We start from the raw sequence: 24,034 nt of genomic DNA, 5'->3' as shown, positions 1-24,034 counted from the left end.
GCAGAAGGGAGAGGCATGTACAGGCTGTGCAAGCTTTCTACTTTCAGCTATCCAGTGCTATTTTATAATTCATTGGTCCCACATGAGATATGGGGACATCAACGCATCCATCAAACACACCCTGAAGACACTGATAGCACTAAATCGGATGCATCATTGGGATGAATCGTCATTAGGCTGCCAGATCCTTAAACATGTGCCTATTGTACTTCATGAAGCTCTGGTTACAGCACAATATCATATGGACACAAAGGGACAGTGAAAGACTTTAAGGTGGCTCCAAACCACTAGGTACAATATGCTGCAGTTCTGCCTGTGTTGTGCCTCAGATACCCAGGAAGGTGTTATCAGGGGAAAGAAGTTTTTATCATAGGGTGCTTGTGCAACCTTATTGATGGAAATCCTTTGGGTGTTTACTGCAGAGATAGCGCACGTGCACCCCATACCCCATGTCTAACCACTAGACCCCACTCCTCTCCCAGAGCTAAACGTAGAACCTCAGAGTCCTGGCTCCCAGCCCTCCTGCTCTAACCACTAGACCCCATTCCCAGAACCAGGAATAGAACCCAGGTGTCCTGTCTCCCCAAGTGTGTGTTACGGCTCTAAGAACATTGAACTTCCTAGCACTGACTGTTCTCCATCCTGCTCTCATTGGTAAACATTCAAATTCCTAGAACTGTTAGAGGATGCTTGTCTATGTATATAATTCTTTTTTCTATTTGTTAAAAATAGGATCATGTCACTGTTGGGGAAGGGTGTGTGTTAATACAGGATGACTTCCCTGCAATGCTAGCTGTCTCCAAAGATTTGCATCCTTGTATCTTAATGGCAAAAAACAGCAGCTGCAGGTAAGACAGGGTCAAGTATTCAGTCTAAGGGGGATAGAAGAAGCTGCGACTTCAGTGTGGCTCAGTGCAGGGTGGGGGAAGTGGATTTTATTAACTCATTCTCCCCCTTCACCTCCTTTGTTCTTTCCTTCTGCTGTAATGCTTTTAGGACCAGATTCAATTGAAACCAAATCATGCACTGCATAGTCCCAACACCTTCCACTAAAAATATTTTGTCTGGCCATTGTGGTCTGTATGGCAGCATGGCCCAGTGGCACTGTACTGGGACTCAGGATACATGAGTTCTGTACTCGGCTCTGCTGCGTGTGGCCTTGAGCAACTCCCTTCCCCTCTGTGCTCCTGTTTCCCTTCCCACCCTTTGACTATATCAGTGGTCTCCAACCTTTTTACATAAACAGATCACTTTTAGAATTTAAGTGCACCCCAGGATCTACCCTGCTTCGCTCACTCCATGCACCCCCTCCTTCGCTCGCTCCCCACCACCCTTGCTTACTCTCACCAGGCTGGGACAGAGGGTTGGGGTTTGGGAGAGGGCTCTGGGCTGGGGCCAAGAGGTTTAGAGTGTGGGACGGAACTCTGGGCTGAGCCTGGGGCAGGAGGGGGTGCAAGCTCTGGGGGGGAGTTTGGGTGAAGGAGGGGGCTCCGGGCTGGGGCAGAGTGTTGAGGTGCAGGAGGGGGTGCGGGCTCTGGGAGGGAATTTAGATGCAGGAGGGGGATCCAGCTAGGGCAGAGTGTTGGGGTGCAGGAGGGGGCATGGGGTGCTGGCTCTGGGAGAGGGGTCAGGGCTGGGGCTGGGTAATGGGGGGCAGGAGCAGGATTGGGGGGGGCAGGAGGTGGTCTGGGGTGCTAGCTCCAGGAGCGGTCTCCTGCCAGGCAATGCTTACCTTGGGCGGGGCTAATGCAGGATCACTGCCTCCCCTGGACCCACGCCGCTCCCAGAAGGGGCCAACATGCCCCTGCGGGCACGTGGCTCTGTGTGCTGCCCCTCTCTGCCGGCACTGCTCCCGCAGCTCCCATTGGCCACAGTTCCCCATTCCCGACCAATGGGAGCTGCGGGCGTGGTGCTTGCAGGCAGGAGCAGCATGCAGAGACCCCTGCTGTCCCCCTCCTCTAGAACTGCGAGGGCATGCTGCCTGCTTCTGGGAGTGGTGTAGGGCTGAAGCATACAGGGGGCCTGCCTTAGCGGCAGCCCTGCTGCAGCCAAAGATTGCAATTGACTGGGAGAGTCTCCAGGATCGACCATTCGATCGCGATTGATCGGTTGGTGCTCACTTCCCTATATAGACTGTAAACTCTTGTGGGTAGGGACTGTCTCTTCCTTTGTCTATACAGTGCCTAACACAATGGGTGCTGATTTAGTTTGGGGACCTGTAGGCTCTACTCTAGTAGTGTTAACCTTCTATCACCTAGAGGACCCAACTTAGCTTGAGGGTACCATTGAGCAGGGTGCCATAGACAACATGGTGAGAGACAATCCCTGCCTTAAAGATTTTACAATCCAGGGCCTGATCCAGGCAAGACTGTTGCAGATGCTTAACTTTACGCACCGTCAGCATTCCAAATCTGTGGGATTTATTCGCAGTGTGTAAAGTTAATGTGCATACGTCTTTGCAAGGTTGGGGCCTAAATAGAAAAGATAGATACGAAGTGGGAGAAGGTGGGAAATAATCCTCTCATTTTACACGTGCAGAGAGATTAGTCACACATGGGTCTGTAGCAGAGCTAGGAATTAAACCCAGGTTTCTTGTGATGAGAGCTAGTTGGATATTTTGCATTAAAACAGCTTTTTGCCAGAAAATGCTAAACAGCCAAAACAGAAACTTTTGCGGGAATGTATCTGCTTCAATTAAACTTTCATTGAAAGAGGTTTCTCCAGTCCAGGGTGGAAATGTGAGACAGAGCTCAGAATAATCGATAGCCCTGTCTGAGTGAGGTAGAGCAGGGACCTGAAACTGGGTCCCCCATCCCTGCTCACTACTGGGCTGTTGACTGTTCTGGAATGGGGGATCTGTGCTCTTGCTCTCTTGGGCTGGTTTTTACAAACATGCCTTGGTTTTGTCCCAGTACGGAATGGAAAACGTTTTTTAAATGTTCATGAACCAGGAAAACAGTTTCCTTCCCCACTTTATTTCAGACCTAATGTAGTGCCACAAGCCTGTTCTTTCTTGACAGGGAAACATGCTGCCTCTTTTAACGATGTTTTCCCTATAACAACATTATACACAACTGGCTGGAGTCAGGTGATCAGATCCTTATCCTACGTATGCAGGTGTAAATCTGGAGCGAGGTTTCATTTAACACAAGGGAGTTAGCCTACTTTTACCCAGTTCCAAGTGAGATCAGAATATAGCCCTGATGATTTTAAATAACAATTCACTACTTTAAATTAGGACACAAATCAAATGATGGCAGCATGCTGTATTGGGATGAGTTCCAGTCATCTACCAGAGCTGTGGAGATGTTACAGGGAATTCCAAGAAAAGCAAGAAAAAATTATTAAAGACCTAAGATTTTCTTAGTGCCATAATAGTGTAGAGCAGGAGAGGGTTGTAGGAGAAGATGCCATGCTGAAAGAATCATGGGATTTTTATTGTCCTTGGTACATAAGCTATTGCAAATATTATTGCACATAAAATCATTATAGAGATTCAGAAACTTCTCTGCCAAACTTTTTTTTTTTTATTACTTCAGAGGTGCCTATTCCATCAGTTTAGTATCTGATTCCATTCTGTCTCAGGTGAGATTATATCCTGGTTTTGGCTCATAGGAGTTGGCAGACTGCATCACTTGACCAGCTAGTCCAGCATCCTGTTTGAGGTGGGCTCATACATGGACTCAGTTATTTTTTATTACAGTCTTGCTCTGAGACATCCAATCAAGATCTGGTCTCTATTGTGCTAAGTGCTGTACAAACATGAAATGAAATACAGTCCCGATTCTAAAGGGTTTTTTCCAGCTCTGAGTCCTTGCCGTTTTTGCCTCGGTGCTGTTTGAAATGAGATTACTGCCTGGGACTAGAATCAGTCAATATAGGTTCAATTCTGAACTCTGCCACAGACTTGAATAAGTCACTTAATCTCTCAGTGCCTCACTTCCCTCAGATGCAAAATGGAGATGATGATCCTTCCTTTGTTTGTTCAGACTGTAAACTCTTCACTGCAGGCACTGTTATTGTGTGTATTTGCAGCACCCAGCATGACTGGGGTGGGCCCCAATATCAGAGGGGGTCTGTATAGTGCCTGGCGTGATAGGGGCCCTGCTCTAGCACAATGGGACCTTGATTACAGTCAGGGCCTCTTGATGCAACCATATCTTAAAACAAAACAAAACCCACTATTATAAAGCAATTTTGTTTTCCTTTTTATTTTTTCAAACAAATAAATATGAAGAACATTGACATAAACACCAGTCTCACTGGACCCTGCATGAGGAAAGTCAGTATGTACAGTCCTGTATGATCAGGGTTTTGCTGCTTTGCCAATTCTCATGCTAAATGGAGTTTTCTTTCAGCTCACAGCCCCTGAAGTTATGATTACGTGAGACTCTGTTTACATATATTTTAAAAAAAAGTTTCTAGTGAAAAGCTTGAAAATGTGACCTCTAAAGGCTCAGAAACCAGAAGGAAAATATGAATCTTTCCCTCCTCGCTCCCCCACTAGTTTACTATTTGGCTTAAAATCATGAGTTTTTTTAATCTTGTGATTTTGGAGTCTGACTCGTGATTTTTGCATGCTTGGGGATGGTAATGCTGGGTTTGTAACTCTCATAAACATGTTTTGGTCAATGATTTATTCATATTAAACATTCAAGAGTCACCAGGCTAAAGATAGGTTGGAATCATGGCACAAAGACGAAGTGAATTGGAGGACTGCCCCTGACTTCCTGCTGGGTCATCTTTTCTCTGCTGCTGGGACATCTTCAGGAAATAGCGCTTAGATTGATAATATCTTTTCTCCACTGCCTGCCTGCCTGTTGCTCCCAGGAGTGTTAGTGCAAGTTCGGAATGTGGAGAGCGCTTATGAGCATGGTACAGAATAATTCATTCTTCCTACCTGGGGAGCATCTGAGTCCTCCCCCAGGGGAGAACAGATCAGAGGATCTCTCGGGGGGGGGTTCATCTATTCATGTGAGGCATAAAACTGTTGGAGCTGTGCTGCTGCTTGAAGGCTTTGTGGCAAAAGCTATGTGTGTACAGGATGGAGCAAGGAGTAATGGCCTCTGCAGCAGATGGCTAGCTCAGGACTTTGCATGGTGGCCTGGGACTTGGGAGACCCAAGTTCAATTCCCCACTTTGTTGCATGACTGGGAGCAAGTCACTCTGGCCCAGATCCTCAAAGGTATTTAGGTGCTTAGCTTGCACTGATTTCAGTGGCTAAATATCTTTGAGACTGGTCCTTAGTCTCCCACTGCCTCAATTCCCCCTTTGTAAAATGGAATAATGCTTCCCTACTGCACAGGATGAAGGGAAATATATTAAAATTAGGGCTGTTGATTAATTGCAGTTAACTCATGTGATTAACTCAAAAATTAATTACAATTAAAAAAATTAATCGTAGTTAAGTGGAGCTTAATCACATTGTTAAATGATAGAAAACCAATTGAAATTTATTAAATATTTTTGGACTTTTTTCTACATTTTCAAATATATTGATTTCAAATAGAACACAAAATACAAAGTGTACAGTGCCCACTTTATTATTTTTGATTACAAATATTTGCACTGTAAAAATGATAAACATAAGAAATACTATTTTTCAATTCATTTCATACAAGTACTGTAGTGCAATGTCTTTATCGTGAAAGTGCAACTTACAAATGTAGATTTTATTTTTTTTGTTACATAACTGCACTCAAAAACAAAACTTTGGAGCCTACAAGTCCACTCAGTCCTACTTCTCGTTCAGCCAATTGCTAAGACAAACAAGTTTGTTTACATTTATGGGAGATGATGCTGCCCACTTCTTATTTACAATGTTACCTGAAAGTGAGAACAGCCGTTCATATGGGACTTTTGTAGCCTGCATTGTAAGGTATTTACGTGCCAGATATGCTAAACATTTGTATGCCCCTTCATGTTTTGACCACCATTCCAGAGGACATGCTTCTATTTTGATGAAGCTCGTTTAAAAAAAAATACGTTAATTAAATTTGTGACTGAACTCCTTGGGGGAGAATTGTATGTTTCCGGCTCTGTTTTACCTGCATTCTGCCATATATTTCATGTTATAGTAGTCTTGGGTGATGACTCAGCACATGTTCCTTTTAAGAACACTTTCGCTGCAGATTTCACGAAGTGCAAAGAAAGTACCAACGTGAGATTTTTAAGATAGCGACAGCACTCAACCTAAGGTTTAAGAATCTGAAGTGCCTTCCAAAATCTGAGAGGGACGAGGCGTGGAGCATGCTTTCAGAACTCTCAAAATAACAACACTCTGCTGCGAAAACTATGGAACCCAAACCATCAAAAAAGAAAATCAACCTTCTGCTGGTGGCATCTTACTCAGATGATAAAAATGAACATGCATCAGTCCTCTCTGCTTTGGATTGTTATCTAGCAGAACCTGTCATCAGCATGGACTCGTGTCGTCTGGAATGGTGGTTGAAATGTGAAGGGACATACGAATTTTTAGCGCATCTGGCATGTAAATATCTTGTGATGCCAACTGCAACAGTGCCATGATAACACCTGTTCTGACTTTCAGGTGATATTTTGAACAAGATGCGGGCAGCATTATCTCCTGCAAACGTAAACAAGCTTGTTTGAGCGATTGGCTGAACAAGAAATAGGACTGAGTGGACTTGTAGGCTCTACAGTTTTATATTTTATTTTTGAATGCAGTTTTTTATATAATTCTACATTTGTAAGTTCAACTTTCATGATAAAAAGATTGCACTATAGTACTTGTATTAGGTGAACAAAATACTATTTCTTGTGTTTTTTATAGTGCAAATATTTAATAAAAATAAATATAAAGTGAGCACTGTACACTTTGTATTCTGTGTTGTAAGTGAAATCAATATATTTGAAAATGTAGGAAACATCCAAAAATATTTAAATAGTGTTCTATCATTTAACCGTATGATTAATCACGATTAATTTTTTAAATCACTTGACAACCCTAATTAAAATATTGTGAGGTGCCCAGGTATTATGATAATGGGGCCTATATAACCCCCTTAGAGAGATGCTTGAGCAGGGACTAGGGAAGAATTTCTCTACACTAATCCTCTTGAGCAGGACAGTAACAGAGTGGGTTATTAATAATATCCTGTGTCCATGTGGTTGAATGGGTCACTTTAAGACCCTGATGGGAAGGATGGAGGTGCAACTGTCCTTACTGTCTTTCCCTACTCCAGATGTCATCTTTCCCCATGTCACCTTCAGTTTTCATCTTTCTCAGTGCAATGCAGTGATACTCGGCACCTCACTAGCACCAGATTACAAAGTGTTTTCTAAAACTCAACCAATGAAGCTTCACCACCCATGATTGCCCAAGGTCACAAGCTCTGAGAATGGAACTCCAGAGCCCAGACACCCCCACCTTTAGTCACAAGAATCATAGAATATTAGGGTTGGAAGAGACCTCAGGAGGTCATTTAGTCTAATCCCCTGCTCAAAGCAGGACCAACCCCAACTAAATCATCCCAGTCACGGCTTTGTCAAGCCGGGCCTTAAAAACCTCTAAAGATGGAGATTCTACCACTTCCCTAGGTAACCCATTTCTAGTGCTTCACCACCCTCCTAGTGAAATAGTGTTTCCTAATATCCAACCTAGACCTCCCCCACTGCAACTTGAGACCATTGCTTCTTGTTCTGTCATCTGCCACCACCAAGAACAGCCAAGCTCCATCCTCTTTGGAACCCCCCTTAAGGTAGTTGAAGGCTCCTATCAAATCCCCCCTCAGTCTTATCTTCTGCAGACTAAATAACCCCAGTTCCCTCAGCGTCTCCTTGTAAGTCATGTGCCCTAGCCCTCTAATCATTTTCGTTGCCCTCCACTGGACTCTCTCTAATTTGTCCACATCCCTTCTGTAGTGTGGGGACCCAAACTGGACACAATACTTCATGTGTGGCCTCACCAGTCCTGAATAGAGGGGAATAATCACTTCCCTCAATCTGTTGGCAGTGCTCCTACTAATACATCCTAATATGCTATTTGCCTTCTTGGCAACAAGGGCACACTGCTCATATCCAGCTTCTCATCCGCTGTAATCCCCAGATCCTTTTCTGCAGAACTAGACACCGTGCCCCTCCCAGAGCTGGAAATAGAATCCAGGAGTCCTGGCTCCCACTGCCACCCTGCTCTAACCCATTAGACCTCCCCACCCTACAGATCAGATTCCCAGTTTCTGACTCTGAGCCGGGAAACAGAAGAACTCAGGAGTCTTGTCTACCATTCTCCTCTGCCCTAATCACTAAACGCCACTGACCTCCCAGAACTGGGGCTGGAATGCAGGAGTCTTCCCCCGTCCTTGCTCTAAGCGCTAGACACCCTCTCTCCTCCCAGCCCAGTCTCTGACTCTAACCACTAGACATACTCATGAAGAGTCAGGAGTTCTGACTCCCATTTTCCTGGTCTAAGCAGTAGGATGGCTAGACTGTGCTTGTCTCTGTGGCTGAATGGATGGAATGTCAAGTGTCCTCTTAGTCAAAGCATCAAGACTGGAAAGAGCTGAAAATCCCAAGAGGTCATGTCACAACCATGAATTGCTGGTTTCAGTGGCCCTGTGGCTTAGATTTTAAACCAGGTTTTAAATCAGTTTCTCTCAAGCACAGAGCATTAAATGCACCAGCTTTGTCCATTTGTTTTCCTTTTGATACATCCACATTCATCAAGGTTTTAAGGAAGGCCACTATCTGACAATGAGTTCAAGATTACAATAATAAACGGTGGCATGGTGTTCCGGAACCTGCCAGCTGTATCCTCACCCAGACCCCAAAGGCTGGGTTCATGACTGTCTCGGAGGAATTCTCCCTCTGGCATCGCAGCCAGGTCCCATTCTTCTGCTGCAGTGCAGTTTGCCTGACAGTCTTCATCCCAGCCCAGGGATTTAATCTAGGGGGAAAAGGCAAGGAACCGCAAATTGAGACACTTGTAATACATTTGCTTGTTATATCTTGATAAGAGCTGCTGGCACCTTGGCTTCCAGCGGCAATACAGCCCTCCCTGAGCTGGGAATAGAATTCAAGAGTCCTGGCCCTAGTACTAACTGTTGTAACCACTAGATCCCAGCTCTGGGAAGAGTTATTATTCCAGAGCTGGGAATAAAACCCACAAGTCTTTGACTCCCAATTTCCTCCTGTTCTAACCACCAGCTCCCACTCCTAGAGCTGGCATAGAGTCCTCTTAGGAAAAGCTTTGGTCTAGTGTATTAATTATTTTCACATGATGAGTTCCCAGGGCCAAATTGCACTCAGCGGTGTCCAGGATCTGCATTGTCCCACCCACCATGCATGCTACTTCCACCAAGTCCATTCATCCTTCAGCAGGAGGCAGTGGAGTCCCCACTCTTATATTCATAGATTATGAGGCCAAAAGGGACCACTGTGATCATCTAATCTGACGGGCTGTATAATACAGGCCATAGGACATCCCTGGATAATAATGCCTCTTTGGACTAGAACAGATGTTTTAGAAAACTGTCCAGTCTTGATTTAAAAATTGCCAGCAATGGAAAACCCACCACAGCCTTTGGTAAGTTGTTCCAATGGTTAATTCCCCTCACTGTTAAAAACAGGCACTTTATTTCTTGTCTGAATTTATCTAGCTTTAGCTTGCAGTCATTGGTTCTTGTTAGACCTTGGCTAGTTTGATGAGCCCTCCATTATCAAATTTCTCTTCCCCATGTAGAGAGACAAGTTGGGGGAGGTAATATCTTTTATTGGACCAACTTCTGGAGGTGAGAGAGACAAGCTTTCAAGCTTACACAGAGCTCTTCTTCCCCAGGCAGATACTTATAGACCCCTTAACCTTCTCTTAGATAAACTAAATAGACTGAGTTCTCTGAATCTTCCACTATGAGGCATGATTTTTACTAGGATCCTAATTGTCTGCTAGACTGAAGAGCCCTCTATTATCAAATTTCTGTTTTCCATTTAGGCACTTAGACTGATGAAGTTTACTGCAAGGTGCATGCATGGTTGCAAGAGCAGAATTGTCCCCCTCCATGTTCTTTAATAGGGCTGACCTTAGCTGCAACTGATGACACAGGGATACCCTACAGCAGTGATCCCCAAACTTTTCAGGATCCCGTCCCCCCCACCCTTACTCCTGTCCTTATCCTCCCTCCTGGGGCTGGGAGTGGGGCTGCAGCTGTGTGTGTGGGGGGGAGGGAACGCAGACCACGGTGAGGGAGCTAAGGCTGGGGCTGCAGCTGGGCACGGGGATGGGAGTGGGCCTGGGAATGGAGCCGTGTCCAGGCCAGTCAGGGGCGACTAGGGGTGGCTTGGGGCCGGGAGCCAGGGCTCCGGCTGGGGGCAGGGCCAGAGCAGAGCGAGGCTGGGTGGCGCTTCCTCCCCACCCCCTGTGGGGGCTGCCCCCCCAATCATTTCTCCGTATCCCCCTGGAGAGCACGCCCCACAGTTTGAGAACCTCTGCCATACAGTCTCAACAATTCATGGTCTGATTCACTCTCCTCTTCCCACCTTAGAAGCTAATTCCCACCCCTCCCCCGCTGCCGCATTTGGCTCCCTCCACTGGCTGTGCCTGGCTCACCATTCTGGAATTCACCCCACGCCTGCTCAGTGTGCTGGAGCCCTGTGGAAGGCCACCACGTGCTTGGGCATCTTCTTCCACCTCCTCTTGTCCCAGCGGCACAGCAGCAGCATCTTAAATGTATTGCGAAAAGACTTATTGCACAGGGCATAGCACATGGGATTGACAGTGCTGTTGACATAGCAAAGCCAGTAGCCCAGTTTCCAGAGGCTCTTAGGAACACAGTCCTGGCAGAAGGTGGACACCAGCACCATGATGTTATAGGGTGTCCATGTGAGGATGAAGGCCAGCAGGATGGCACTCAGTGTTCGGGCTGCTTTCTTCTCTTTGATCAGGGAGAGGGTCTTCTGCTGGGAGAGCTGTTTGCTCCTCTTCCGCAGATGGCTTTTGGCAGTCAACACCCCCTTCTCCTTAATTGGTGATATCTTTTTGTTTGACGGCTTCTTGGCCATGTTGGGGGACTCAGTGGCAGCAGGAGACTGGGCTAGGATCCTGCACACGCCATTCCCTCCTGCCCATGGCCCTCCAGCCAGCTTCTCCCGGCCCCGGGTTGGCTTCTCTGTTGGCAGCGGGGGCTGCGTTACACTGCCAATCATAGGCAGCCGGATCACCACCGAGCAGACACTCTGAACCTCAAAGGGCTGCTCCTCTCCCTCAGACGATGTCAAGGAATCAGGGGAGCCGTCCTCCTCTTCCTCCTCCTCTGTATTGATCCAGCTCCCGTTGCTGCTCTGCTCCACATATAGCCTGGCCTTCCTCCAACTGGGAAAGCAGTAGGCCTTTGTGTGGGTTTTTGCCACAGCAGAAGAAACCTTGATGGGTTCCAACCGCTCTGAGTTGCTGTTGCTGCCTTCACCACCTCCTTTAGGCCTGTTGTTGGGGATTGGCCTGACAATGCTTTTGCTCTCTGAGCCTTGCAGGCAAGCCAGTTCCCTGGCCCTGTTCTCAGTCTCCCGGTAGATCCTCCAGTAGAGAATGATCATGATGGTGACCGGCAGGTAGAAGGCTGCAATGGCCGTGCCAAAAGTAATGATAGGCTGAGAGAGGAACTGGAGATGGCAGTTTCCTGAGGGCACTGTCCGCTCCCCAACAAAGTACTGCCAGAACAAGATGGCAGGTGCCCAAAGGATGAAGGAGATGGCCCAAGCTAAGCCAATCATGATGGCTGCCCTCTTTGGCGTCCTCTTGGCCCGGTAGGTCAAGGGCCGTGTGATGGAGAAGTAGCGGTCAAAGCTGATGATCAGGAGGTTCATGACTGAAGCATTGCTGGCTACATAGTCAAGGGCCAGCCAGAGGTCGCAGGCCACGTTGCCAAGGGCCCAGTGCCCCATGATGATGTAGGTGGTGTAGAGGTTCATAGACACTGCTCCAATGATGAGGTCAGCACAGGCCAGGCTGAGTAGGAAGTAGTTGTTGACTGTCTTCAATTCGCTGTTGACTTTGAAGGAGACCATCACAAGCAGGTTGCCCACCAGTGTGACCAGTGAGAGGATCCCAGTCATCAGCACAATCAACACCACCTGCCACAAAGAATGGCCCCCATACAGGGTAGGCGAGGGGCCACCCTGGGAGCCATTGAGGGCTGGTGGGACATTAGAAAGGTTCATGGTGCTGGGGTGGGGTCTCACCTCTCCCAGAATAGCGTATTGGGATGACATTGGGTTCCCACCGCTCCACTGTAAAGCCCCTTTGGCCAGGAGAGGAAAGATGAGCAGGGGTCTTCAGTCTGAGGACGCCTCCTGGAATGAGGAAAGAGACTTGGCTGAGCTGGGAGAAGGGTCAGATTTAGAGCTGGGTGAAATTTTTCAGACAACATTTCTTTCCTTGAAAAATGCAGATTTGGCAACACTGAGATGTTTTGCAAATTCATATTGGTTTTGATGAATTATTCATTTAATAAAACCCTCAGCCCCCACCTCCCCCAATCGTAATGTTTCATTTTGAGATTTTGTAAATGAAACATTTCAATTTTTTGGTTTGAAACAATTTTAATTCAGAAATTTCCTTCAATTATTTAAAAAAATTCAAAAATGTTAAATGATTCAAATTGAAACAAAACATTGACCCAAAACATTTATTTTTTAAGTTTTTTGGTTTGCCAGAAATGTTGAAAAGATTTCAGTTTTAGTTCAACTTGACATGAAATTTCCCACCCAGTGCTGGGTAATGAGAGCACTGAGGTAGGAGATCTGGGTTCATTCCTGGCTTGGTTGTTCTGTGACCTTGGGTAAATCACATCCTCTGCAGAAAAGCAGTTTTGTTTAATGGATAGGACACTGGGCTGGGGCTCGGGACACCTGGGTTCAATTCCCGACTCTGCCATTAATCTTGGTCTAGTCATTTCCCCTTCCTGTGCCTGTTTCAGTTCTCACCTTTATCTATTTAGAATTTTAGATAGTGAGCTCTTTGGTGCGGAGACCATCTCTTACTTTGTGTGTGTGCAGTGCTTGGCATGATGGGGGCCCTGATCTCGGTCGGGGTTAGGTAGTGCCCTACACGCTACCATACAAATGACAAGAAGAGGAAGCCAATGGGAAGGTTGGATCTTGGGGACCCTGGAGCCCATTGCCTGGAGTGGCAAAGGAGATCACAGGATACTCACCTTGCTATCAAGATTGTTTCTTTGAAACTTCATGTCCCTTCTCCAGTCCAATGATGTTACAACGGTAGTGGGGCACTGACACATCTAAGATGTCACATTTTGGAGGCCACCTGTATCAATGAAAAGTAAATTACCTTTTCACAGCTCTCCGACACTGCTAGGTTAACCCTCAAATAGTTACATTTAGACCATGACCTTGTTTTCACTCAAGACACTATCACAATTCCTGTTTATTTCAATGATGCAGGTTTGGGTCCTTAACCCTATAGGTTAAGGACCCAAGTGTACAGCTGTTCTCTCTCTAGTAAAAGGTACAGGTTCAATTTTTGCTCCAAGTAAACGTTTACAGGGGCTTAGTGTAGTGGAGCTCCACAGAGGGTAGGGGGAGGAATCTACCCTAATCTACCAGTGCTGCAACCTCATGCAACAACCTCTGTCCTTGTTGCATCCAACCTTTGTCTTTTGTGGTCCAGTCCATGTGGTTGCAGCTCCACATCCTCTGAGCTAGGTGATCTGTTGGCTTGTTGCACACGATTCCAAGCTGCCTCCACCTAATTAGGTTATTATGAGGTACTTTTGCCTTATTGCAGTTGACAAGGATGTAGCTAGGTGCTCTCCCAGGGGCACAGAAGGAGCCCCCAGAAAGCTGGGCAGCAGTGGAATTTGAACAATAGCAAATCAAGCTCTCCTGCTACACTGGTAGGAGAAAATGCCTGTTGCCCTGATCACTAGTGTCTAGAACTGTCAAGAGCCCAGGACAAACACAGTCCAAAAGTTTTGAAAGTGACTAATGATTTTGAATGCACTGTTTTTTCAATGTGTGTAATGGGGTGGGGGGGGTCCTACCCTTTTATAGGCCAGGGGGATTGGGATCATCCATCTCTGTTCTAAGGCAGACTGTTTAAGAACAGGTGTTTGGGTTGATCAGACCCGGCTGGAAAGGGGTCAGGTGATTATAAAAGCCAGCAAATGGCTCAGGTGTGGTGAGAGCTGGCAGAAGCAGAGAGGATCTGGCAGGAAACTGCTGGGTTAAGGTGTGGGGAAGGGAAGAGTGACAGGGAGCAGGGTTACTCAGGTAAGTGGCCGGTAGAGTAGGAACCTGTGACATGCAGAAAACCCTGGCTCAGGGGGAAAGAGGTGGTTTCTATGCTGAACTATTTATTTTGGGGTTTGCTAAAGGTCACTGCAATTAATAAATGGTGGCTTGATGAAAGGCCCTGAACAGATCCTAGGCATGGCATTAATCCTGGGCTGGGGAGACAGGCCAGCCACTTACAAGGTACAGTTTGAGATACCTTCAGAGCATCAGCTACCTGCCCTTTGAAAATCAGGCCCATTTGAGGTGTCTGAAGTTGGACAGCCTCCCTCCCCAAAAAACGGCACCTGAAATCAACTGTCACTTTTTAAAACCATCTTGGCCAAAACACCAGAAGGAAGAGAGTAAAATGAACTGTTAATGGCTGGCCAACTAAGATTCCTGTCTGGAATAAAACAAAGATCCTTGGGAAGAATCTGCCTTAACGTGGTCCAGCTTTTGAAGGACACAAGTGAAATATACTTGCCACTGCTCCTCCTTGTTATTATATGTGCTATGGTAGCGACTGGGAGCTCCCACCAAAATCAGGGCCTAGTACAGCCACCTAGCAAGAGTGCTTGCATTCTGGATAGACCAAGGGTTATTAACCCTGTTATACAGAGGGGGAAACTGAGGTAGACAGCACTGACTTGCCCTAGGTCACACAATGAGTCTGAAGCACAGCTGGCAATTGAACCCAGACCTACTGAATCACACAGTTCAGGGCATTAACACCACAAATCCCTCCACTCCGTGCCCATTGTTTCTCTAAGATCTGCCAGTGGCTCAGAGTTTACTGCATAGCAGCAACAGCAGGAGCAAAATATACTCACCAGAGCTGATCTGTGAAGTTGTTCAGCTTCTGTGTGAGTAATGCCCAGTTCAGGCTGGGGAAATGGGACCAATGCATATATGCATGTGCATATGCACACGGAGGTGGAGTTGCGCAAACAGAGGGCAATGCAAATATCATGGGGAAACACACCCCTCCATGCAACCAAACACCAGATGCCTGGAAATAACTGATGAATTCTTGGCACGTTTAGTAACCGGGATTCCTAAGAAAGAGAGAAACCTGTTTCTTGTCCTTGTTTCTGATCTTGTGTGATAGTTAACAGAAGAGACAGCTGTGGAATATGGAAGGAGGCACGACAGTGAAAAGGTTCTCAGCTTTGCAAAGGAAACCACAGCTCAGTCCTAGGAAGGAATTAAAGAGAAGCTTATGTAACCCTTGAAAAGTCTGTTTGGTCAGGGGGCAATCATAGGTTTACAAATGGCTATATATGGCATGGAACACTTGGGAAAGACAAAGAGCCACACCAATAGGGCACTGGGTTGGGACTTGGGAGCCCCAGGTTCAGTTGCCAGCTCTGCCACTGGGTTGCTGGGTGACCTTGGACAAGTCACTTCCCTACTCTGTGCTTCAGTTTCCCAATCTATAAAATGCAGCTAATGATACTGACCTCCTTTGTAAAGTGCTTTGAGATCTGTGACTGGAAAGTGCTGTGGAAGAACTAGATATTTTTATTAACATGTTTTGTGCCCCAGGGCTGGCTGAAAAATACTAATTTTTCACCAGAATTTTTTTTTAAAAAATCACTTTTCCCCTTCAAAAGTTAGAGGAAAGTTATTTTTTTCTTTTCCCAATTAAATATTGGAAACCAAATGTTTTTGGTCTTCCTTACAAAATTTTCGTTTGTAGAAAACTAATATTTTAATGAAAACTTTTCTGTTTTCATTTTGTTTTGTTGTTGGGGGCGGGATACAGGATAATTTTGAGCAAACCAAAAATGAGCAAATGTTTTTTATTCGAAAAGTAATTTTTGGCTGGGGGAAAAAAGATTGCTGACTCCCTCTATTGCACACACTTCCAGGAATAGAAAGAGAAACAGACCTCCCAATAAAAAAAACAAAACAAATTTTTCTATTTTGTTTGCAGTGTTGTAGCCATATTGGTCTCAGGATATGAAAGACAAGGTGGGCGATGAGTGAGATAATATCTTTTATTGAATCAACATCTGTTGGTGAAAGAGACAAGCTCTTGAGCTTCCACGTGAAGAAGAGCTCGGGGAAGCTTGTTTCTTTCACCAACAAAAGTTGGTCCAGTAATAGATGTTACTTCACCCACCTTGTCTCTCCAACATTTTTCTAGCCTTATTTAGTATGTCTAAGTTTAATAATAATGAATCTAGCTAAATTCTCATTGTTCTCTAATCTAGTTTTATTTGTTTTATCTAATTTTATAATCCTCAATTTCAAAAAACCCCTAATTGTATTTTAACCTAATCTTATTTTTGAGAATTGGACGGCATCCCTCTCCACATAATGTTTTCTGTATCACAGCCGCTTCTACTCGCCCCATCTGATCAGGGTCCTGTTGTGCTAGTTGCTGCACAGGCACACAGTGAGAGACAGTCCCTGCACCAACGGGCTCATAATTAAACAGATAAAGCTTGGGAGGGAAAACAGAGGTACAGGGAGGGGAAGGGACTAGCTGGGGGTCATACAGCTGGTGAGTGAAAGAGCTGGGCATAGAACCCAGGTCTACTGAAATCTAGCTGTAGCTGCTAGGTCAGGCTGCCTCTCATGTCTGGGCCATTGCTAAATATTCTAGTGAACTACCTTATGCGTGCCGTATAAATGGATGGAATCAGAGCAGTGTAACTGTGCAGGTGTGTGTAATGTTGTTATCTGTACTGTCATAGCACCCAGGAGCCCTGGTCGTGGACCAGGATCCCATTGCTTTAGGTCAGGGGTGGGCAAACTTTTTGGCCCAAGGCCCACATCTGGGTGGGGAAACTGCAGGCGGAGCCATGAATGTAGGGCTGGGGCAGGAGGTTGAGGTGCGGGAGGGAGTGCGGGGTGTGGAATGGGGTGCGTTGTGCAGGAAGGGGCTCAGGGCAAGGGGTTGGGGTGCAGGAGGGGTGCAGCAGGGGGCTTAGGGAAGGGGGTTGGAGTGCAGAAGGGGTGCAGAGTGTGGGAGGAGGCTCCGGGCAGGGGGTTGGGGTGCAGGAGGGGTTCAGGGTGTGGGCTCTGGCCCGGTGCCTTTGCCTTGAGTGGCTCTAGGGTGGCAGTGGCATACAGCGGGACTAAGACAGGCTCCCTGCCTGCTCTGGCCCCACGCTGCTCCCAGAAGCAGCTGGCGCTATGCCTGCGGGTACTCCCTCAAACTCCCATTGGCTGCGGTTCCCCATTCCCGGCCAATGGGAGCTGCGGGGGGTGGTGCCTGCAGGCAAGGGCAGCGTGCAGAGCCTCTTCCCCTCCCTCCGTCAGGGTCTGCAGGGACATGGTGCTGGCTGCTTCCAGGAGCAGCACAGGGCCAGGGCAGGCAGGGAGCCTGCCTTAGCCCCGCAGTGCTATGGGGGTGGCAATGCTGCGGGCTGGATCCAAAGTTCTGACAAGCCAGATCCGTCCTGTGGGCCGAACATGCAGACCAAAGAGATGAAAGCTCCCTGCCTCAAAGAGCTTCCAGTCCAAGTAAATCTACTATGATGATTAGCATCGTCTTACACCCTATACTGCTGCTGGTTTATGGAGTGTCTTAGCTCAAGGGCTCTAGTTTTGGAAAAGATGTAGAAGTCCATGCTGCTTTTCAAACCAAGTTTAAACAAGCAACCTGTTTACTCCAGGCTGTTTCTTGAATCTTGGAGGCTGCTCTGGTGAAGGTTTTCAGCATCTCCAGCTCCCCCAGTGGCAGCAGGCAGTACTACACCCTGCAGCACATCAACCACATGACTCAAGTTTCTTGAGTGTTGTCCACTTCTAAGATTTCTTTATCAAGAGACAGGATTTTGGCTGGGGCTGGAGCCAGTCATGCCATGAAGTGAGAAGCGCCAGCTTTCTAGTGAATTTGAGCCCCCTAATTAGCTATATGCCCCATTTGTCTGCCTCCTGGGGCAGACCAACCAAATAGAGCTGCTGCTGCAGGCAGAATTCTCTTCCCCTCTCCCTCTGCCTCCCCCTCCCCAAGACCCCCCAGCAACCCAAAGCCATACGCACAGGACAGGAGGAGGGAGCTAAAGAGCCCAGCAGCTCAGGACAGCTCTGCCTCCCCCCCGCTCCTGTAAGTAATCCAGACAGGATGGTGATTCTGCTCCTTGCCCCTCCCCTCTCGGCCTGCAGCACCCAGTCTGGGAAGGGCCATAGGGGCTTAAAGAGCCCCTGGAGCTGCCCCCAGCTGGGACGGGGTAGGGAGGACCCCAATCAGCCCCCCCAGCTAGGAGAGGGGGGGTGAAGAGCCTCAGGAGGAACAGAGGTGAGGCTGGGAGGTGAACTGAGCGGGGCTGAACTGAGAGAGGGGCTGGGGAGCTCAATGGATGGGTTGGGGGGAGCAAAATTAATTGCTGGACAAGGGATGGGGGGAGGGAGCTCCTGCAGCAGGGGCCAAAGTGACCTTCCCCAATAAATTCTGGGGAGTGGGCAGCACTAATTGTCATTAGGGTTGCCAAGCCTCCAGGATTGGCCTGGAGTCTCCCAGACTCGGCATGGCTCTTCTGCTGACTATTGAAAGCAATCCAGGAGATTTTAATAAGATATTTTAAGAAAATGACATTACGTCATGTTGGGGGGGAAAAATCTCACTGAATAGCTTGTCAGAATTGGCAACTCTTATGGTCAGGTCTCCTCCCTCCCCCCAGCCAGCATAGGCAGGGGAGTTCAAACATCAAAAGATAGACCAAAACCTACAATAGAGTCTTTAAAAAAAAAAATCTCATTTTCTAGGCTGATCTTGATTTTTCTGGGTTCGAATAATTATTTTTGATCTCTTGAGGTTGGTGATACTGTTAGTAGCAAGGCGATTGGTGCGGCTGAGCCCCAGTAAATCTTAAGGGCCAGCCAGCTCTAGGTGATATTCACTCCTGCGTGGAGCACAAAGCCTTTGCACCATTTAAGGTCAGAGAGTCTTTGTTGGGTCTTTGTACAGGGGTGAGCTTCACACATTAATACACTACATACATCTTCTGTGAACCAAGTGGGGATAAAACAAGTTTTTAGATCCTCAGCTGTTTCAATCAGCATCGCACTATGGAAGCCAATGTAGTGATTTGCACCAGCTGAGGATTTACACTAGCTGGGGATCTGGCCCATTTTGTACACAGGGGTGGGTAAAAGTTAAAGTGTGTGTTTTCCCCTGAGGAGTAGACAGCTGTCTAGTGCTGTCTCTGTCAGCTCCTCCAATCAGTCCTACCAATCTAGACTGCAGTTTCAAGACGCTGGGCGGGGGCGGGGGGGAAGACAAAGCCCCCAGATGACAGATCAATCATTCATTTCCTAACCTTGTGGAGGTTTTTGTATTATTAGATGAGGTTTTAGCTAAATGAAATCTGGACTGGTGACTGGGAATCCATAGCTGTCTCATGCTATTTCAGTCTCTGCTTCATGCACAGCCTGGCTCCAGGAGAGGATGGGGGTAGCGATAACACAATAATCAGAGTATTTTTCTGGGCCAAGCCTCAGTGTAGAAGTCACTGGATGGAATTCTTAGGGCAGTGTTATACTAGATGATCACACTGGTCCCTTCTGACCTAAACTCATTGGTCATCCTCATCTCAGAAATGATACAGCAGAAATGGTCTCCTTTGGCCTTAAGATTTCTGTCTCTCTGGCCACCCAAAAGATATAGTGGAAATAATGGGAGGGCTTCAGGGATGAGTAACAAGAAGAGACTTGGAGAAATTGGTTTCAGTGTGGGAGGGGAGAAACCTATTTTCTCTTACCGTTCCCCTCCCCCTCTCTTTCCAGTGGAGAATTATTTTTAAAGTGAGTGGTTGGCTCCGCTGCCCCCCACCATTGAAACAAAACAAAAATTAGAAACATTTGCTTTTTGCAATGTTTTCAGTCTAAATAAAAAGGAAAAATTCCAGCACAATGAAAATGTATATTTTGTTTAAAGAGCCATTTTTGTCCAAACAAACGTCTTGATGAAATTTTTTTTGACCAGCTCTATTTAGCCCATCAGTTACTGCTATTAACTTTTATTATTTGTATTAGGAACATAGGACTGTAGGGCACCTCCTGGATCACTGAGTCCAGTCCCTGCTATTGTAGGCAACCCTGTCACAGAATCCCAGAAAGAAGGTGGTTTGCCTCCCACTCCTCTTACTGGGAGGCCGTTTCAAAACCTCACTGCTCTGTGGAATTGTAGTAGCAATTAGGAGCCCCAGTCATGGGCCTGGAGTTGGACCCCTTGTGCTAGGCACTGTACAAAGACAGAACAAAAACATAGTCCCTGCCCCAGGGTGCAGCTTGGTTGAGCAATGGCTCCGGGCATGAATCTTGCTACCCACTAACGTCCCACTGATTCCATCTTGTCCCCCGTCATCCCCCTGCACCTGCCAAAGACTTCCTGCTTCTGGTTAGTTTGAAAGGGAAGAGTGGGCTTCTTTTCTTTACCTGTTACAGCTCACGAGTGACTGCTGGGTTCTGGCAACCCAAGCAACAGTGATGGGAAGTGAATGGTACATGAATAATTGAAGGGGGAGGTTGAGTCTGCATGGTGCTGCAGAAGTAAAAAGCAAGATGCAAAACCCCAGAGTCCTCTCCTTTCCCATGCACCAGAAACTGTGTTTCCCCTCCCCTTGCTCCTCCTTGGCAAACTTTAAAGGGTTCAGAATGCTTTATTTACACACTCAGGCATGCTCCTTTAATTATACTGGGTTTTTTAAAACCTCACAACACCCCCCTAGTTAGAGTAGTAAAAATGTTGGAAAGATTTGGGCTAATGATACTGAAATAGCTACCTTGAGATCCACAGATTGGGGTGGGGCTGGGGGGCAGATCCTCAGCTGGCTGCCCGGGGAGTCTAGGGAGACCTTGGGCAAATCATTTAGCTGCTCTGTGCCTCAGTTTCCACCTCTGTAAATTGGGGATAATAGCACTGCCCTGTCTCTGAGCGGTTTTGTCACGTTAAAGATAGTGAGGGGCTCAGATACTATTGTGGTGGGAGCCATATAAACACCTCAGATCCAGTTGCTACATGCTTTTATGTGAATAATTTAATCCCCTCAGGCTTTGCGAGTGAAGATTCCAATTCCTCCCTTGCACAGGTCCCTGCTAGTGCCAGTTCATCAGTGTTTGATTTTCCTTGTGAACGTAACCCTCAGCCCCTTGTTTCCCTGGCTCTATTACTGCTCTGTAATTCAAGGGATGGGGTTGAACAGGTGTGTTTTTCACAGCTCAGGACAACTTCTGATTGGAAGGGTGCAGAGGAGACCGTTGGAAAAATGTCAGAACTTTTCTCCTTTCTTCCTGGAGGATGTCCTGCAAGTCATGTCCCTTTAAAATCGGATCATGTGGTGGCACAGTAAGAAAATTGAATGTAGGCACCACACATGGGCTCCACTTGTTAAATCTGCCTGTGTTTTAGAGGCACTTTGCTTTTAAGCCTCTCAGTAAAAATCTGCCACCCCGTTATTATTGCTTCGCCCTTGGTGGAAATTGGGTATGATTCTGTTTGGAAGAAAATAAATCCTTAGTGTAGTCTGTTTATTTACAGAAATTTAAACAAAGGTCCATTTCCTTGGCAGCAGGTGGAACATATGCACCATGTGCAATTTCCTTCCTCAGCAATCCCACCCGGAGCTCCTCCCGCCCGCACTGTGCCCAAGAAGAGGTGACTTTCCTCTATTCCTGGCTTTCTTTAAGGCTATGGCTACACTGTAAACTAGGGTTGTGATTTCCCCTGCTCGTGTACATGTACTTGTGCTAGCTCTCGTCAAGGAAGCAGGAGTATAAATAGCAGTGTAGCTGCAGGGCTTAGCCGTGCTGAGTAGACACCTGCCTGGAACTGGTGGGTTTGTACTTGGCACAGCTAAGCCATGCCTCCACTGCTGCTGCCCGTGCTGCCTTGGCCATGCTGCTATTTATACTCGCACTAGCGCAAGTCTGTATGCGTGAGCAAGGGAATCGCTCCCCGGTGTTTAAAATCTTTAGGGAATAGAACCCAGTAGCCCTGGCTCCCAACCCCTGTGTTCTAACCCTTAGACCCTCTCAGGGCTGGGACTAGACCCCGGGAGTCCTGATGTCCAAACCCCCCCCCCCCCCCGCTTTAACCTCTGGCTCTTCCAGAACCTCTTACTGAGGGTCTGGCTGCACTTGCCCCCTCACCTATTGACCTTGCATATCCTGTCCGTGGCCCCATGAAGTCATGAGACCTCCTTGTCAACCTCCTCCTGGTGGCCATCCACCAAACCAGGAAGAGGAAGCTTGACAGGGAAGGGTTTTTGTGTGTGTGTGTGTGTGTGGGTGGGTGGGGGGGGGGGGGTGCATTCTGCCAGTCTGGGGACTATTTCCTGTCTCTCGTCTGATCATTCTCCGGGCAGAGTTTCCACGGGTGGTGTCCGTGAGCTCTTTAGATTTGGATGGGCCGAGACCTGCTCATCCCACTGCCTGCACTAGGTATGCTCCACTCCTCTCCCAGAACTATGGGTAGAACCCAGCAGTCCTGACTCCCATCCCTCCCTGGGCTTAGCTCCTAACTAGTTTCTCATTGTCTAGTTTGTAATATTGCTTGACGCCCAAACTCTCTGAACGCAGAAGCCCTGCCCTACATGACCAGGCCAAGCTACGGCAGGGAACAGACTGCTCCCATCATTACCTCAAGGCCAGCAAGCATCACTCTAATTACCAACTGGCAAGCCAGCCAGCTGGGAGGTAGTAATACAAGGATCATGTGAACAAGGGTGACCCACAATGAGGGCTCGGAGCTCTGTCATCTGGAGAGCATCAGCCATATGGACAAACTCCTTTGCTATCACAGCACAAGGCCCCATTGCTTTTAATTGGCTCAAATATGCCTCTAATTGACAACAGTTATTTACTTAGCTGTGCAGTTAGGTTTTGGTTTCAATGCTGTGCTTGCTGGTGGCCTGGGCTGTAGGCTGGATTTTTAGCTGTGGTAAATCAGTGTAGCTCCACTAAAGTTACATTTATGACATTAACCCAGATTAAGGCTATGACAAGCTGGGAACTACGTGAACGCTGACCGTGATTAAGGCCTGTATTGCGCTGTGTGCTTCACAGACCCTACCTCAGATTGGGACCCTGCTGGGGTGGGTGCTGCACAGACCCCCATCAGGCTGAAGACCCTGTTCTGCCACATGCTGCACAGACCCCAACCACATAAGGTGGGTAGAAAGCTGGCTAGATTGTCGGGCTCAATGGGTAGTGATCAATGGCTCCATGTCTAGTTGGCAGCCGGTGTCAAGTGGAGTGCCCCAGGGGTCGGTCCTGGGGCCGGTTTTGTTCAATATCTTCATAAATGATCTGGAGGATGGTGTGGATTGCACTCTCAGCAAATTTGCAGATGATACTAAACTGGGAGGAGTGGTTGATACGCCGGAGGGCAGGGATAGGATACAGAGGGACCTAGACAAATTGGAGGATTGGGCCAAAAGAAATCTGATGAGGTTCAATAAGGATAAGTGCAGGGTCCTGCACTTAGGACGGAAGAACCCAATGCACAGCTACAGACTAGGGACCGAATGGCTAGGCAGCAGTTCTGCGGAAAAGGGCCTAGGGGTGACAGTGGACGAGAAGCTGGATATGAGTCAGCAGTGTGCCCTTGTTGCCAAGAAGGCCAATGGCATTTTGGGATGTATAAGTAGGGGCATAGAGAGCAGATTGAGGGACGTGATCGTTCCCCTCTATTCGACATTGGTGAGGCCTCATCTGGAGTACTGTGTCCAGTTTTGGGCCCCGCACTACAAGAAGGATGTGGATAAATTGGAGAGAGTCCAGCGAAGAGCAACAAAAATGATTAGGGGTCTGGAACACATGACTTATGAGGAGAGGC

The 24,034-nt window shown here is 47.3% G+C and overlaps 1 protein-coding gene across 2 annotated transcripts in view; it reads right to left on the bottom strand.

Moving 5' to 3' along the window:
• Positions 1-6,859: 6,859 nt before the first annotated feature.
• The window catches only part of CHRM1 (cholinergic receptor muscarinic 1), a 55,418-nt gene continuing 38,243 nt past the window's right edge, over positions 6,860-24,034 (bottom strand). For both annotated transcript variants that reach the window (XM_048857983.2, XM_075130418.1), the window contains exons 2-4: positions 13,167-13,276; positions 10,565-12,303; positions 6,860-8,905 (exon numbers count right to left, since the gene is read on the bottom strand). In XM_048857983.2, the coding sequence (XP_048713940.1) occupies positions 10,591-12,222 (1,632 nt within the window). In that variant the 5' untranslated portion in view covers positions 12,223-12,303; positions 13,167-13,276 and the 3' untranslated portion in view covers positions 6,860-8,905; positions 10,565-10,590. The remainder of the gene's footprint in view (positions 8,906-10,564; positions 12,304-13,166; positions 13,277-24,034) is intronic.

This window comes from Caretta caretta, chromosome 7, assembly GCF_965140235.1.
Source record: "Caretta caretta isolate rCarCar2 chromosome 7, rCarCar1.hap1, whole genome shotgun sequence".
NCBI classification, from domain to species: Eukaryota; Metazoa; Chordata; order Testudines; family Cheloniidae; genus Caretta; species Caretta caretta.
Note: the sequence above shows the minus strand (reverse complement) of the source record. Positions and strands in the feature narration are given on the sequence as shown.